General features: G+C 66.6%; 2 protein-coding genes across 2 annotated transcripts in view; one reads left to right on the top strand and one right to left on the bottom strand.

Annotated features, from left to right (window-relative positions):
* Positions 1-1,251, top strand: part of STK32C (serine/threonine kinase 32C) — a 34,878-nt gene extending 33,627 nt beyond the window's left edge. The window contains exon 12 of the mRNA XM_037159187.2: positions 804-1,251. Within this exon, the coding sequence (XP_037015082.2) occupies positions 804-921 (118 nt within the window). The 3' untranslated portion in view covers positions 922-1,251. The remainder of the gene's footprint in view (positions 1-803) is intronic.
* Positions 1,252-2,633: 1,382 nt separating this feature from the next.
* On the bottom strand, positions 2,634-15,617 carry DPYSL4 (dihydropyrimidinase like 4). The gene is made up of 14 exons (XM_037159159.2): positions 15,489-15,617; positions 12,695-12,783; positions 11,942-12,126; positions 9,980-10,144; positions 9,141-9,202; positions 8,972-9,052; positions 8,105-8,173; positions 7,714-7,834; positions 6,941-7,097; positions 6,518-6,659; positions 5,728-5,898; positions 5,179-5,358; positions 4,119-4,284; positions 2,634-3,425 (listed from the first exon to the last, which is right to left on the bottom strand). The coding sequence occupies exons 1-14, from the start codon at positions 15,525-15,527 to the stop codon at positions 3,334-3,336; spliced, it is 1,719 nt and encodes a 572-aa protein (XP_037015054.2). The 5' UTR covers positions 15,528-15,617; the 3' UTR covers positions 2,634-3,333.
* Between the last annotated feature and the right edge of the window lie 1,554 nt (positions 15,618-17,171).

Genomic DNA, 17,171 nt, shown 5'->3' with positions numbered 1-17,171 from the left:
GTAGGCCTGGGGGTCTGAGCACTGGCCCTGGGGGGTGGGGAGGGGCTCCTCCGGAGCTTTTAGTCCTAAGCTGGGGCCAGTGGCCAGGGCCTTGAGGAGACACTCAGCAGACGTCCTTGGGGAGGGCTGGTGGCCTCTTGCATTTTTGCTGTCACCACTCAAACAGCCACCTGCTTGGCCAACGTTTATGGAGCACCAGGGACTGAGGGGGAAAAAGGTCGTGCTGGCTGGCAGGGAGGACATCAAGCCTCTGACCCCTCCTCAGTGGAGGGACAAAGCCCAGCGCCGGGGGACCCTGGGGAAGGAGTGGCTGGGTGAGGCCAAGGTCCTCCTGCAGGAGGTGGCCTTGGGTGCTGGCCAAGAGGGCGAGCAGGCTGGGTGGTGCTCTGCCCTGCTTCAGTGACCAGAGGACATGTGGGCACTGGTTTAGGACACAGGCCACCATCCTGGAGGCCAGAGGCCTAGGTGGGAATAGGGCTCAGCCACCGTCTCCGAAAAGCCCCGTCCCCAAATTGCTGACCCCAGAACTGTGCTGACCAGGCCTCCTCTCAGCTCCCGGCCCTGCTGCTCCCGGGCCCAGGGCAGTCGGGGTGCTGCTGAGCCCCAGGCCTCCACCTGCTGGCCTCCTGCCTAGGACCCGCCCCACAGCCACCACTGAGGGCTCCCTGCTGGCCCCTGTGCAGGTGACGCCCGGCCCCCTGCCCTGTCCCCGAGGAGCACACTCTGGAGTTGCTCAAACTGGCTGTTGCTGGGCGGCTGGGGAGGCTACGCGAAACCCCTCCCGCTGCTTCCTTCTCCAACAGGCTGAGGAGGAGCCAGGACCCGGCCCAGGCTGCCCCTGAGGCTGAGGATGCGGACGGAGAGGAGAGCCCCGCCCCGCCCATGTGCGGCCCCATCTGCCCCTCGGCAGGGAGCAGCTAGGAGCCCCGGGACTGCACTGGAAACTCGGGCCGCTGGAGGGACGGGGCGACTGGTGGGAGGAGGCCTCGCGTCAACCTTCCCACTGAGCAGCCCCGACCCAGGCTGGCGCCTCTGCTCTGTCCTGGCTACGTTTCCACCGGAGCAGCCGGACCACCAAGCTGCCACTGGGCTTTCAGACGTGCCTGGTGACAAGAGACCGTCAGTGGGCAAGGAGAGCGGCGCCACGCGGGACCTCTGATTACATGTGACCGTGGTCCTTCCTGGTGGCCTCCTGGCCCACTTGCTGGCAGGCTGCGAGGCTGGGCCACCTCTCAGCTGCACGTAGGCCTGGTCGCCGGCCCCACCATTGGCTCTGCCATGGGTCTGTGGCTCGGCCCAAGGTCCACGGTTCTTGTACATTAAAGGGGAGTGTCATGGGCCGGGAGGCGAGGATGATTTTATAAATACGAGTGTTCTGGCACTGTCTGTAGCGTTTCTGTACACTTCCCCCCTGAGGAGGACAGCAGCCCCACTCAGGGTCGGGGTTCCACGTCCTGCACCCACTGGGCCGTCGTGCAGTTCCCTCCAGGCAGAGCTCTTGCTCCCCAGGCCTGGGCTGGGTGCTGGGAGGCTGTGGCAGGGGTGGTGCCCGCCGGGCAGTGGGCTGGGTGGTGGAAGGACAGGGACCGGGACCGGTCCAGCCTGAGCCTGCTGAGCCAGGCGCAGGGTGGATGGCGACTTGCTGGCCCACTCACTGGGCTGCGGTGGTCACTGCAGAAACACCGCGTCGTGTGCCCACCTGGGGGAGTCCAGCCGGTGACCTGTGGGGGAAGCCGGTGTGCAGAGGTGGGCTGCAGGGGGGACAGACCCCAAAGTTCTGGGCGGAGACCTGGCCATGTCAGAGGCTGGGCAGGGGGGCATCTGGGTTTTGTTCAGACGTGTAAATCTACATGCGATTCTGAGACCCCAGGAGACAGTGGCCAGTTTCTTGGTGCTGGTGGCAGGGACGTGGGTGTGTCTGGCCCCACAACTGCCTACTATCTTGCTGAGCAGGGGACACAGTGCTGTGGACATCAGCCTTGGGGGGCCCCAAATCAGCTCCTGGGCTGCAGTGAGCCAAGCGCTCAGCCAGAGGAAGCCCCCTGAACTTGGGGGGACCAGCAGGACAAATGGTGGGCTGCTGCCCTGGGCCCGACCTTCCCCTTGTCTTCCCAGTGACTATGATCTTCTGCTTTGGGGTTGGGGTGGGGGCGTCTCATTTCTGGGGTACAGAACTAGAACCATTTTTATGAAAGAGGCTGAGGCAAGGGCTGCCCAACGGTTCCTTATTCTGGAAGGTTCCGGGCAGCCTAGCTTCAGGTCTGGATCAGAACCCTGGGCCGTGCTGCCTTAAGCTCACGTAGCCCCCAAACTTCTGCTGTGCTCATGCCCACATGGTCAGGCTGTGATCGGAGGCCCCTGGGGTCCGTCCCTGTCCCCCTGCCCCCGTGGCAGGCCCAGGCCCAGGAGCACCGGTCCTCGGCCACTTTCCCAGGGGGAGCCCCTCCCCACTGCGTGGACCCAGCCCTGCCCCTTCCCAGCACAGCAGCGCTGTCCCTGAGGGTGGTCTGTGGTCCGGCTTCACGGCCCGCACGGTGCCAGGCCACTGGCCAGCTGTGGGGGGCCCAGGGTCCGGCGCAGAACCCCCTCACAGGGGGCAGAGAAGCGGGTTAGCTTACAAACGACGCCTTTAATCTGACTAGTCCCCAGCAGACCAGTGACGGGGCTGCGGTCCGGGCTGGGGCGGCACACGGGGTCCCGGCTGCAGCCGTCCTCACCGCGTGAAACTGCTGCTCTACTCAGCTACTTCGATGCACGGCCAGCGACAGCAGGAGGGCGTCCTAGCTAAGGTCCTACACCACCCTGGATGGGCGACTAGGGAGGCCGGGGTGTGGTCCTCTGGAGGGAGGGCGTGCGGCCGCGGTGGCAAGGCTGCGCCGGGCTCATTCCCAGCGGGTGGGTCCCTGATGTCACAGTGCCCCTGTGGGGCCCAGCTCACGGGGCACCACTCCTCATGCCCCGGAGGGCGGGGGGCCGAAGCCCTGGGGGAGGCTGGTGGCAGAGCCGGGGCTTTGAGGGGCACTGGCTGACACCTGTGTGTTGTGAGGCCCTGGGTGCCCCACAGCCTTAGTGGGGCAGCAAACCCGTCTTCACGGGGCACCCAGCACCCAGCACCCAGGGCAAAGACGTGAGCTGCCCCTGGCAGTGACCCCTCCCCAGATTCAGCCCTAGTAACAGGCCCCGGGGCCCCCAGAGTGGCATTTCTGGAGAAGGGAGGGAGGGTCTAGCACCTTTCAAAGTCAGTCCCACAAAGGGGAAGCTAGCAGGGTGGGCATGGCCCGCCCTGCCAGGGACAGCGCCCACTTGCTCCACCCTGAGCTGACCCCGCGATGCCTAGGACAGCGAGGTGATGTTGGAACGCCCACCCGGGGGCGCCATGATCTTCTGCGCTGTGCGTCTGGCAATGTGGTCGTCGGCCTGAGACCCTGTGGAGAAAGGGGGTATGAGCACCAGGAGGGGTCTGGGATGGCAGAGCCCCACCCACCCACACTGACGCTCCCTGAGTGGCCGTGGCGCGTAGACCAGGTGACGGGGCGGGGCCTCCTGTCGCCGAGGCCTTGGATGTGCAGGACAGTGTGGCGTTTGCAGCAGACGGGGGTGAAGGTCAAGCCAGTCTGGGGCAAGGGCCAGCTCTGCCTCAACCCTCCAGTGGGTCTCAGGCTGCCCCATGTGACGCATATTTCAAAGGAGACAGGCTCCATGTCCTCGGGGGGTGAGCAGGGATGGCAGTCACCTCCCCAGGGGCTGGCTCCCCCCCCAACCCCAGGACTGGAAGGAGAGGGAGGGCCTGGATCGGGGTTGCAGGGAGAGCCTGGGGCTCAGCGCTTCTGGAAGGCTCCGCCACACAGCCTGCAGAGGCTGGAGACGGGTGGCCCGTTCACTGGGGCCACCTGAGCCCTCCCAGGTGTCACAGCGTGTCCCTTCCTCAGAGTCTCTCACCCTGGGACTGGTGGGGCTGCCACAGGGTGGAGCAGCCGGACTCCCACAGGGTCCCAGAGCGACAGCCCTGGCCCACACTGGGGCAGGGAGGGGCTTCCCGTCCGGGCCTCACCCCTGGGCCCCTCGCACGGCCCCCTGCACAGCGACAGCCCTTGCCCACGGGCACAGACCCAACTCACCAGACAAGCTGAAACCTGACTGGTGCAGGTTCCGCACGGGCGGCACTGAGACCTTCCCTGGGCAGGACCCTCGGGCCTGGGCACCACCCCCAGGCTTGGTGGGCACCATCACCTCATGGACCGGCCCGTCGTAGAGGCCCCGGGGCACGCCATGGATCTCCGCCAGCTGCGGGTTCAGGGAGGTGGATGTGAGGGGCTGGGCCACCCCGCCGCTGGAGGGCAGGGTGCTTCTGCCGAAAACCTGGCCCTTCCACGCTGTGGGCCCCCCTCGCCAGGGGGTCCCCCTCACAGTGGGTCCACACTGTCAGGAGCCCTGGGGCTCCCTGCCAAGGGGCATCCGCTTGTGTGTATGGATTCCCATCTCCCTCCCCTCCTGCCTGCACACATGCGCACACCCACCTCCTCCCACCTCCTGCCACCTGCACACACGTGCACGCCCACCTCCCTTCCCAGAGGCCGTGCCTGGCAACACAGGAGCTCTGCTCAGACAAGGCAGCCTCGCAGAGGAGGCTGCAGTTTGGAATTGGAAAGCAACCCCCGCAGAGCCTCCGTCTCCTCGGCACCCACCGTCCCGCAGCCCTGGCACAGACCCCCCTCTGGCCTGTAGGAAGCCTCAGGATGGAGGCCCCTGAACGCGGCTCCCGTAGCCAGAGGCATTTCCCAGCAGCCACCGCGATGGACGAGAGGCCCAGGGGGTGAAGCAAAACCTTCGGATGTACTCATGTTTCTGCCTGAGCCTCCTCCGGGGGGTGTGGTTTGGACCCACGACCGCTGGGCCTGAGCCCAGTCCCGGGGAACCGCTGACCAGGTCCCGCCTGAGGGGTCGCTCCTAGGCACCGGCACAGGGCCAGCGAGAGTCACTGTGGGGTCTCCGGGCACCAGGACTCGGCTGAGTCTAGCCCCCACCCCACGGCCCCCGGAGCAGGACGGGGAGCCTGTCACCTGTCTGCACCTCAGGTGTCACCTCTGTGCCTGGCTGGGTCTGCGACCTCACAGGCTGTGCTGGAACCCAGCCCAGAGCAGGCGGCACTCCCGCCTCGCCCACTGGCCCCGGCCTTACCCTGTTGCGCGCCTTGATCCTCTTGTAGACGAAGTCCGGGAACGTCTTCCGAGGAATGAAGCGGCCGGCCCCGGGGGTGACACTCAGGTGCCCGTCCTCCAGGACCACCCTGCCCTGGCTGATGACCACGGAGGGGGCCCCTCGGCACTCGACGCCTTCAAAGATGTTGTACTCCACGTTCTGGGGAGGCAGGGCCGAGGTCCAGCACCCCCCAAGGCAGCCCCTGGCTGTCCCCGCCCCCTGGAGTCCTGCGTGCCCATGTCCGACAGGACACAGTCAACTCGGCCGGGCCAGAGCCAGCAGGAACTGGCCATGACCTCCGGCGCCTGGGCCTGGGCCTTGTTTCTCAGGAGAAAAGGGCACTCGGACGGGCCTGCCCTGGGGCTTGGCCGTAGGAGCGGGCAGGCACGTGAGACTCGGCTGCCGTGTGCAGACAGATGTCCCGGCCACTTGTCCCCGCTGAGACAGGGGAAGCTGCCCCATGGCAGCCCTGGGAAGGCTGCTGGGCCCCGGCCCCCCGACCCTGACCCGGGACCTGGCCTCTCTCACCAGGTTGTGGCTCTTGGCAGAGATGATTTTTGTGGCCTTGGGGTTCCACAGAACCAAGTCGGCATCGGAACCCACGGCCACCCGCCCCTTCCTCGGGTAAAAATTGAAGATTTTGGCTGCATTTGTACTGGTCACGGCAACAAACTCGTTCTCATCCATTTTCCCCGAGGCCTGGAAAGCAAGCAGATGAGCAAGGGGTCTCAGACTCCACAGGGACACTGTGGCCCTGTCCCCCTTCCCCCCGCCCCGGTAGCTAGCGCCAGGGCATGTAAACCTCCCGGTCCAGCCCAGCCCGCCAGCATCTCCTGGTCCCCGTGCCCGAGGCCTGGTCTCCATGCCTGCTCTGAGGGTCAACGAACAAGCCTCCACGACAGCTGTGTCCCCTGAGGCTTGTGACCCTCTCCCCAGGCGGCCAGGAGGCCTGGGGAAGCCGAGCCGCCAGGAGCCAGGTCTGGGCCCGGGCCCGGCGAAGGGCTGGCGGTGGGGGTACCGGGGGCAGGCAACGCCAGGCAGGGCTTGCCGAGTGAGGGGGCATCTGTGATCTCAGGCACCGCCGGGCGTGATGCCACCAGGCGGGGCCCCTCCTGCTCGCCCTCCGCCATCCGCACAGATGGGGTGTGAGGTGGGGGGAGGGCCGGCTGCAGGGCTGGGCACCAACGCCTGGGCCCACACACTCCACTCCACTCCACGCGGGGCATTCGCTGGTTCGGTGCCTCCCACGCCAATGAACCAGCAGGGCCCGACCCAGCTGGCTCTGGCCGGGGAGAGGTGCCCGGGCCCTCGGACTTACCACGCACTTCTCCCAGACGACGGACATGCGCTCCTCCACGCCGTTGGTGCCCTCAGGGATGAGCGTGAAGTTGTCCTTGCCGACGGCCTTCTGGGCGGTGGTGAAGGTGCAGTGGGCGCTGCCGGTCACCTGGAGGTCCCCACTGGGAGCAAGTGGGTCAGGGGAGCCCCACGTGGCCTAGCCTCCCTTAGCCAGACTCAGCTTTACTCTCTCCCCTCCGGGACCAGTGGCCCGAAGGGCCACAGGGTGTCTGTGAGGCTGGCGCTGGGTGGAGCTGGTGCCCCAGGGTGGGGGTGGGGAGGGGCAGATCAGGGTGGATGCTTTGGTGGGAGGTGTGGGCCCGGCTGGAACCACCCACGGGCTGAGTTCTCGCCCTGCACAGAGCACACGGGGCCCCCCTGCGGCCCCCCAGCAGCTCCTCACCTAGACAGCAGGGAGGCGAGGTGGTCGGCAGTGGTGGCGTCTGGGCTGATCGGGGGTGACGTCACGAAGGCTGCGGCCTTTGCCCAGTTCTTGCTCCAGTAGTGCGAGCCATCGGCACCCAGGCTGGCCGTGGTGGGCTCCCCGAACACGACCACCCCTGTAGGGAGGCCCGGGAGTGGCACCCGCCAGCCTGCACACCCCCGGGCCTGAGCCGGGTGGAGGCCTGGGCACTGCCCTGGCCCTTGATGTCCTGACCCTGCACGGCTTGCCCCTCTCCTGGGTCGCCTGGCCCCACTCCCGCACACCCCCGCCGGGGGTCGGGCCTGCTGGGCCACAGGCCAGAGTGAGGCCCCCCCGCTTGTGCACATACCCGGGTTCTCCTTATTTACCCCCACCTCCCCCAGCTGTGTGGGCGCTCTGTGAGCAGAGGGCACCCAGCTCTGGGATGTGCGTATATCCCAGAGTGTCCAGAGAACAGTAACGTGGGCTCCGGGCGGGAAGGGGGGTGTCCAGCCGGGCACGGTCCCTGCGCACATGCCCTGCCCCCAGCATGCTCTGTCGCCCCCAACAGGCCCACGGTGGCTTCAAGAGCCCTGGTCAGCAGACGCTGCCCCAGGATGGGAGACTTCCTCCAGCCACACGGGAATGGGGGTGGGGGTGGGGGGCAGCGTAGAGGGGGGAGCAGGAAACCCCACAAGGCCACACCCTGGAGCCCCTCCCTAAGGGAGGGGACCCACCTGGAGAGGCAATGGAGCCCCAGGCCCAGCACTCACCCTTGCGCTTGGCTCGGGCCACCATGTCGGCGGCGCCCTTGCTCATCACCTTGGTGACGTAGAGGGGGCAGCTGGCCTGCTTGGCAATGGTGACGGCTCGGAACACAGCCTCGGCCTCCACCTGGGGACAGGGCGGCTCAGGCAAGTGCGGGCCTGCAGACCAGAGTGGGCGCGGCGGGCCCACGATCCCCCACAGGCCCTGGGTCCAGAGGGGGCACCCCTGGGTGGGCGAGCACCCACACGGCTGCCTCAGCCTCGAGTCCCGGGCTTGGGGTGACCAGTGGTCAGAGGAACCTGTGCCTGGTGGGGACAGACGCCTGGGCTACGGAGCCAGGACCCTCCCACAGGGGAAGGTGGCACGTGGGGCACACGCGGCAGGCACAGCGCCTACCTCCTCGGGGCGGCTGAGCACGTGTCCCTCGGGGCCGGTGATGCCGAGCTCCAGCAGCCGCTTCTGCTCCTAAAGAAGCCGACAAGGTGCCCCGTTCCAGCCCCGGCGCACCAGGGCCTGCACCTTGGCCAGAGCGTGCGCTGACCTCCCAGGGGGGCCTGCTCCCTAGGCTGAGACCAGGCCCCCCACGGACCACAGGGAACCCAGGTGCAGGGGCCGCTAGCAAGGAGACTGCGGCTCCCCGGACTGCAGAGGAGGGGCGTGGCTGGGAGAGGGCAAGGGACTGGCCCAAGGTCACTGGGCGGCCCCCTGGCTTGGATCCCCTGCTGGGTGTGCACCGCGGGCTCCACACCTGCCCCAAGGAGCCGCCTGAACCTCCCCGGGGCCCTGCACCTGTGGGCTCTGGGGCTGGGGGCCACCAAAGGCACAAGGAGAAGAAAGTGAGGTGTGGGGCCCAGAGGTGGTAGGCACCCCCCTCACAGCCCCTGGGCCTGAGTGGAAGGCGGGTGGGCATGGCCCCCCCCAGAGTGACGGAGGGGCGGGCACTGGTCCCACATGTGTGTTTGCTGGTCAGCTCTGCGAGGGGCCTGCGCCCAGGCCCGGAGGAACCCCCAGTCTTGGTCACCCCCACGTAGTAACACTTGGGTTTGGGGAGTTTCGGTTAGTGTGACGACCACAGAAAAGTCTGCTTCAGCCTAATGCTCCCCCCAGACACCCTGATACCCTGCCTTTCTGACCTTCAACTGGGCAAACAACTTACTGAGCAAGTTCAGTATCGCCCCCCTCAGGGTCTGTGGGAAGAAGGGCTCACATGCCAGTGTCCAGGGGCCCAGGGGTCCCCTCACCCCCCGCCCGCCCCACCCGCACCTCCTCCACGATGTCCCCGTTCTCTGCGTGGACTTGGGCCAGGGCTCCCAGGTCCCGGATGATGCTGAGGATCTCGTACATCTGGGAAGAGAGGCCGTGTGGGGCTCGGTCTCTCCGACAGTGGCCGAGAGACGCCTGCTTGTCCCCTCCCCCGGGCGCCCGCCCTTACCTGGCCGTCGGTGCACTGGCACCTGTCCTTGTACGCCATGAAGACCAGGAAGGAGTTCACGCCTGGGGGAAGGCAGGGGGCTCAGCCTCCCGGCCTCGGGGGAGGCGGACCATGCCGGGGAGCGCCCTGTTCTGCTCCAGAGGCCCTGGGGCGGGGCGGCCCTCCCCCACAGCTGTCCTCCCAGCCGGCTTGGTGGCCCTGGGGCACTAGTGCCACATACACTCCCCAACAGGTGGCGACAGAGGACAGAGCCGGCCCAGCACCCCCATCCCTGCTCCTCATGCCCCAGGATCCGAGACCCATGGCTTCCCAGAGGCAAGTGCAGGTGAGACACTCACACCCCCCCAGCACCCCCTCGGCCCCCTCTAAGGTCATCTGATTTGGGTCAAGTCCGCTGTGAGACCTCGGTGTGGTTTTAGCCTCGGGACTTGTAGCCCTGGTGAGGAGCTGCCGGCTTCAGCGCACGAGGGCCTGAATGCCACCTCCTTCTGGAAGGGCCTCGATTTGCCAGGAACACAAACGGTGCATCGCCTTTGCCCACAACCGACCACAAGAGAACTGGGGTGACAGTGGCGGGTGCAGTAATGGGGACAGTTAGGAGAGACGTCCCTCAGACACGGGGGAAGGGGGCCCTCAATCTGGACCCTGTGGAAGTAGAGCAGACCCCCGAGGGACCCTTGTCCACCCCCCAAGGCCTTGCCACCAAGGCCCCAAGGCCGGGGTCGGAGGGCACAGCATCCAGCACTGCGGCGACCGGGGAGGGGCCTCCTGCAGAGACCAGCGAAGCTCAGGTGCCCCCCTGCCGGCCTCCGGCCCCCTGGCCCTGTGGGGTCGCTCACCCTTGTCCCGGACCAGGGCCTCCAGCTCCTCCCTGGTGCTCTCGTGCCAGCGGGGGACGTCCACGTGCAGTGAGTAGTCGCAGCAGGCCCCGCTGTCTGCGCGCTCCCGCCACTGCTCGTAGGCCGCCAGCAGGCTCACCCCCGCATCGGGGAACACGTGGTCCACTGTGGAGGCAGTGCGGTCAGCCGCGCCCGGCTTCCCGGTCCCGGGGAAAGACCGCAGCCTCGGAGGAGCCGTGTCCCCGAGGTCGCAGGCCCCTCCCTGGGCTCACCCTGCTGGAACCTGCCCGTCAGCTCCACCCAGAGGGGCACCAGCCCCACCTCCTCCACCCCCCTCTGGGTCCCACCCCTCGCTCCCCGATGCACAGATGCACATGTCACACCCCAGAGCACGAGCGGCAGCTCAGGGCCTTAACCCCCCCGCGGGCGCCCCTGGAGGTCAGGCAGGGAGGCACCACTGTCCACGGTGCCAGACTGGGAGCCTGGCCAGAGGCCCGTGTGGGGCTGGCTTCCCCGGGCCTCCCCAGCCGCACATGCCTTGGTCGGGGCCACCGAGCCCCTGCGGAATCGGCACCGCCCCCCTACCCACAACCTCACGTCCAATGTCCACACCCACTCACAGCCGCCCCTGTGAAGCAAAGCTCTTGGCGTGCAGGCGGCCCACAGGAAGGCGGCCGCCCCGGGGCGCCAGCAGGTGCCGGGCCGCCTGCAGCACAGCCGTCACGCGGGGCCCTATGTTCCCACGGCTTCGACGGTGAGGCCAGGACCTCTTGGCAGGGGTGCCCGTCCACCTGCAGGCCGGTCCAAGCGCCTGCCTGTTGCCGGCAGGTGGAGGAAGCAGATGGCCTGGCGGAAGCCAGCCATGCCGGCAGCCTCTCTCTGTCCCCGCGGTGGTACCTCCCAGCGTGTCTGATGCCTCGGCACTGGCACAAGCAGGTGACGTCAGGCACAAAGGTGTCCTGGCTGGCTGGGGCCACCAGAGACCGGCAGGAGCCGTGGCCAGACCTGACCTGGCTTCTGAGTCAAACTGGAAGGTGGACCATTGTCGGTTTCTTCACTTCGAGGCTGAGGAAACCAACCGAGCCCTGGTTCTGACCACGGCCAACCCTCCTGTGTGACGAGGCCCGCAGGTCTTGGTGGTCACCCAGCGCTGCCCGCACTCAGGCGCCCTTGTGCGCACAAACTCGCTGCCACCTCCTCCCGCTTCCCAGGCGAGGACCGTGTGACTTGTAAAAGCCAGCTGCTCCCTGAGGTCACGAGGCTAGACCGTGGCGGAGCAGGGTCCCGCCCTTGTGCGAGCCTGGGTCTCCAGCGTGGCAGACACATCTGTCCTCAGCGTCCAAGGCTGTAGGAGGGGCGGGGTCCGGCGTCTCGTCCGGCCGTCCTGTCCTGGCTCCTGAGCTCACTGAGAGCAGGTCCACTGTGCGAGGCGTCTGTCACACGGGACCTCACGAGGACCACACTTGAGCCGAAGGAGCTCATGCCCGGCACAGAGCCAGCTTAATGAAAAGGTGACTCTGGGGGCCGTCCACAGGATACCAGCTAAGTTTTTGCCATCCTTTTTCTGAAAACACGGTGTACGTCTTCAACTCTTCTCGACGGAGGCAGGAACTTGCTGCAACCCTGGCCTCTGAGGCGTGAGGTTCAGGAGCCAACAGTCCAGGCGACACACTGCTCGCTTGTCTGGAGCATCTGGGTCTCCAAACCTGGTCCTTGGCCAACGGCGGCCTCCCAGGGTAATAAACGACAGAGCACTCTCCCACGTGGCCCACGGAACCCCCGGAGCATCCCAGGGCTGGCCTCGTGAGTGACCAGCATGAGGGACGAGGTGACCAGGGAAGGCACTGCCGGGCTTCGTGACTCGGACACGACAGAGGGGAAATGGGACTGAGAACAACCCCCCACTCGAAACGCCCCCTGCGGCACACACACCAGCCAGGGCACCGCGGCGGGGACACTCACGTATCATGGTGGTCCCTCCCGCCAGGGCCGCCTTGGTGCCCTGGCAGAAGTCGTCGGCCGGGGCCATGCCCAGGACGGGCATCTGCAGCCTGGTGTGGACGTCCACTCCTCCCGGAAGGACCAGCAGGCCGTGGGCATCGATGGTCCTGATGCCCCCTGGGACAACGAGGTTCTCTCCGATCTGTCTGAACGCAGCAGAGAGGGAGGCCCCGGGTCCGGAGGAGCCCCGATCAGCCCTGAAATGGGCTCCCGGGCCTGTGGCAGAGCTGGGTGGGGGGGTGCATTCGGACTCCGGTCCTTGAGGAACAGGGTCACACGGCCAAGGCTCCCAGGACCCCAGAGACTGTCAGAGAGCAAGACGCCCAGCGAGGTGGCGTGGATGGATGATGCGGAGGACGCAGCCCTGTGTGCCACAGCCCTGGGGTGTCCACTGAGGGGACCACCTGCCCTTCCCCGACGGGCGGCTGGAGATGCTTCCCGCCACAGGCAGGTGTGGCCTGCAACTGTGAGTCCCGAGTCACACGAAGGCTGTGACGACGCAGGAAGTGTGGACACCATCGTCCTGATTTCGGAGACTCACAGCTAGCAGCTGGCGGTGGTCCCGCCACCCCACGCCAGGGCTACGGCTGCTGGCAGGGACGGGGGACAGAAAAGGGGACACAGGACGTGGATGCCACAGGACTGCATGTCCCCGATAGCACGCCATCGGCGTGCGCACTGCGACCTGTGAAGACGCCGTTGGCGGTAACTTACTTTATCAAACCGTCTTCCACGTAGAGGTCAGCGTGAAAGGACTGGTCATCATTCACGACCTTCCCGCCTCTGATCAGAAGGCGGTCACTCTGTTGCACACAAACAAAAAAAACGGGTGAGTTTTCTCCAGACTGAGTTATGTCTTTGGTACAGCATCTCCCTCTAGACTTGCGACGGAAACACTCGGGCGTCCCCTGTGCGTGTGTAACGCCAGAGAAAGGCCAGTGGCACTGACCATCGGAAAGGAGGGGGCAGCCCCGCCCACCTGAGGGCCTGGCGCCCACACAGCGCCCCCAGCACAGCCCCTCCAACCGCCAGCCCCTCCTAATCAGCAGATCCCTACAGCCCCCCTCCCACACTGGTCAGTACTGTGCCCCCTGCCAAGGTACAAGGATGAAGCTGGGAACTGGCTCTCACTTTGTTAAGAAAGAGCCAGCGTTAATGACAGCGTTGTGTCGAAATGGGCTGAAGTCTGTCACCCGACACGGCACCCAGGCTGAGGGCGGAGGCCCGCCCGCCCTCTGCGCTGGCCTGGCCCGAAGGGCTGCCCCTGTCTTCCAGCAGCCCCCCGTCCCACCCACTGCCTCAGAGAAATCACACACAGGGCCATCCAACCGTGACAGCACGAGAGGACAAAGAGGGTGACATGATGGATGATGGGGGAGGAGCGTGGCAGCTTGGGGACGGAGAAGGGCCTGTCTGAGGGGTCTGAGGGGCTGATGCCAGAGGCTGCACACCCGTGCAAAGGCCCTGCGGCAGGAAGAGCTTGAACTAACACAAAACACAGGAGGATACTGGGGGCTGGGAACTTCTGTGGGCCTGGTGAGCAGCCCAGGAGCTGGTGGGGGAGGGGCGCGCTGGGCTGCTGCCCTGGGTCCTCTGCAGGGATTAAGTGGGTCTGGCAAAGGTTTTGAAGAGACGGCTCTGCACGGAGCCTAGAAGCTGGGCTAGAAGGCCTAGAAGGTGGTTTCTGAGGCTGCCAGAGAGGAGGGGCCTGGGGCCAGGATCCCAGGGCTGCTGAGACGGGGCCCCAGAGAGGCTGCTGGTGAAGAGGCCACGGGGGTGAAGGTCCAGGAAGGTATCAGGCGATCACAGGGGCCAGTGAGGCCTGGAGGTGGGTGAACAAGGTGCCGGGAGCCAGGCCAGCTCTCCTGGGTCCCCCTGCAGCACAGAGCTGGGGCACTGGGCAGCCACAAACCCTTCCCAATGTCGGGACAAAGCGGGGTATGGTGCAATGGCTGTCAGGGTGATGGCTGGACCTCAAGGAGGGGAATGGGGAGGACAGAGTGCAGACCCATGGGGCCCAGGGCCCCAGTCTGCAGCACCGCACTACCCCCCACCACCTGGCCTGTGGGAAAGATGGCGCCACACAGAGGCCAGGCAGGAGCTCAGCCTGGGCTTCCAGCTCCTTACACTCCACCAGCCTGATGCCCAGAGAACCAGGCACTGCCCCCACCCCCGCCGTGGGTCTGAGCTCTGGGAGCCTCCCAGGTGGTAGACAGTCCAGGACTCGTGGGCTGGTGGACATTATTCCCTGTTCTCACTGACACCTAAGCGCCTTTTGGGTTCACAGGTAAAATCACCACTGGAGTCTAAAAGCCACAGGCAGCCCCTGCTTCTACAGCTGGAGAAGATAATTCTACAGTTTACATTGGCTAAATAACATCCAAAAAAATTCCACGCCTGGTAAAAGTGATATGAAATTCACATACCACCCCTCTCCCCACCTGGGAAGAGACTTGTGATCTGTGTGCCCCCCCCATCCAGGACTCTGACCCCCTTCCCGGTTTGGAACCCAGAGAGAAAGGCAGTCTGGATGGGGTGCAACACTCAGGATGGGGGCGACTTCCCTAAATCAGCTGCCTTGCCCCACACCTCCCTCTCGGAAAGGGTCTTCCTGCCACCCCCCCTTAAGCCCCACTCCTACCCACCCTCCTTCTCCAGCCGGTCAGCATCGGGGAGGGAGAGGGCTCCTTGCTCCTTGAGGGTCTCAGGAAGTGAGCTGGCAACCCCTCCGACCCTCCCCCACACACAGAGGCCCAGGCCCGAGCTGGGTCAGAAACCCTGCTGCTGGCCGCCCTGAGCCGTCCAGCTGGTGCCCTGTGCTTCCCTCCCTCCCTCCACCCGCTCCAGGCCGCTGCAGGAGTGGCTTTGTCTTCTGGCAGCGAAGGGTGGCAGGTCCGACCTCCCACACTGGTGCGAGTGGGTGTTAGGGGGGTCTCCTCCCCCCAAGGCTGGGGGTGTCCACTCTGCACCTAGTGAGCTTGCCTCCCTGTGGTCTCTGAACCCCGGATTCACAGAGGCGTTCGGTTTGGGCTGCCAGGGGCTCCCGCGAGCGAGCGGCCGGGCAGAATCGCATTGTCTCGGAGGGAACAAGAGCTCCGGGCACCGCGCTGCCTGGGGGGTGGGCGGCCCAAGGGCGGGCGCCCTGAGCGGTGGCTGAGCTGCGGGCCGTGGCTCCAACAAAGGGCTGAACCCAAGGTGAGAGTCCGAGGCGGGACCCACAGCTTCCCTCTGGCCACCCTGGGAGGGAGGCGCACCTGCGCTTTGGAGAGCAGGGCCTGGCCCGCGGCCTCCCCGGCCTGAGTAGGGGAGGTCCCAGGAAGCCAGCAGGGCCAGGGCCTGTGCGCTTGACTCCTTAAAGGGGTCGGGGCGGCGCTCGAGGAGACCCCCAGCCCGGGAAGGGCCGGAGTTCGGACAGAGGCTTGTGCGGCGCTGGACTCAGACAGCCGAGGGCTCTGGAGGGGGGAGGAGGCCAAGACAGTGGGCAGAGGGGGTCGGGAGAGCGGCTCACCGTGATCCGGGGGATGCTCTTCTTGCCTTGGAAGGACATTCTCCTCCTCCGGCGGGCCTAGCTTGGGGTCCGGGGCGGGGGCTGCTGGGGCCTTGCACGGGGACGCGGGGGTGCCGGTGTCAGAGCAGGAGCGCGCCACTCCTTGCAACCGCGTTCCAGGCCTCGCCCTGCGTGGACCACGCCCCCTAGCAAGCCCCTCCCTCAACAGGCCCCGCCCCCTGCCCGCAGCCTCTCATTTGCATTCCAGTTTCACGGCCAAGCTCAGTTCCCTCGGTCAAGGTGGTCGGTCAACTGGCGGCCCCAGGACCCAGCACTGGGCCCTGCCGAAACCCGATGCCCTGCGCGCGGACCCTGTGCCGCCCGCCCCTGCGAGGTGCGAACCTCGCCCCCCCCCCCCCGGGGGGAGGGTAGGAGAGGTCTGTGTCTTGCCAGGCTAGCCAAGACGCCACTGCCAATCCCCCGTGACCTGAGGTACACGGGGATGGAACCCCATGTCACGTTCAGGTCCAGGCGCTTGGGGAGCCCGACTCTGTCCAGAGGGCTCTGCGGCCAAAGCCGAGCTTCTTTGGGGACAACCCAGGTGGGGTCAGAGCGCTGGGCTGTACCCTGACCTGGGGGCAGGGCGGTGCAGACACCTCCCAGCGAGGTTGCCCCCTATCCGCTGCCCAGAGCTTGGGGACGAGAGGGGACAGGTTGGAGACACAAAGAAGGAAGAGACACGGAGATGGGGAGAGGCACAAACACAGCCGCCCAGAGCCCAGGATGGGCCAGCCCCCAGAACCTGGGCGCTAGAGGCCAAGACCTGGATGGAGCTGGGGGCTGGGCTGGGGGAGCAAGACGTGAAACGCAGAAGCCCCAGACGTGCGGGTGGGGAGAGGCCCCACCTCCAGGCCCGCTTCCCCTCGGAGGTGCTGGGGGAGGTGGGACGAGGATGCACTCAGGCCCAGCCCTCGCACGGGCACTGCTGTCCACAGCCTCTGCCCTGCGGCCACTACCTGCCCTGGGCCGCCAGCCTGGGCAGCGTAGGGCCACCCTGAAAGAGCTGCTGCAGCCGCCAGGCCGTCTCGCCCGGCTCTAGCGGGACCCTGGAGTGGCCACGTGGTCCGCTGTAAGGGATCTCTGGCCGAGGGCCCCCATGGCCGCCCAGCGCTTCCAGCTGCAGGATCTTGTTGTCAAAGGCGTGCTGCACACAGTGGAAGACCCTGCTGAGCTTGGGACCGAGGGCTGCCTGTGCCCAGCGTCCCCAGGAACGTGGGCAGAGGCTCCTGGGCTCTGGTGGCCAGTGTACAGCCACAGCAGGAGCAGAGAAGGGGCGGCGGCGGGTCCAGGCACTGCCTGCGGATGGGTGGACCTGGGCCTGGCGCTCGCCCTGTCTGCCCCAGTCCACCCCTATCCTTGTGGCGGCTGTGGCTGCAATGAGCTGACCTGGCCCCAGGGCGCGTTCTGTCCCAACCAGAGCAATCTGCCAGAGGGTCCCAACCAGAGGGTTCCCACCTGGCCCGCCAGCCACTGGGACCGCCGGGCACTGGAGAACCCGGGGTGCACAGAACCTGCAGCAGCGTGTCCTGACCCCCACTGCTGGGGCGGGGGGGGTCGGGGTGCGGGTCCCACCACAGGCTGGGAGGCTCTGACTCCAAACGTTTCCAAGTTTCCAAGGGGTTGGTGGGGCAGAGTGGGGGAGTG

This window comes from Artibeus jamaicensis, unplaced genomic scaffold (assembly GCF_021234435.1).
Source record: "Artibeus jamaicensis isolate MK-2021 breed Jamaican fruit bat unplaced genomic scaffold, CSHL_Jam_final contig_490, whole genome shotgun sequence".
Taxonomy (NCBI): domain Eukaryota; kingdom Metazoa; phylum Chordata; class Mammalia; order Chiroptera; family Phyllostomidae; genus Artibeus; species Artibeus jamaicensis.
Note: the sequence above shows the minus strand (reverse complement) of the source record. Positions and strands in the feature narration are given on the sequence as shown.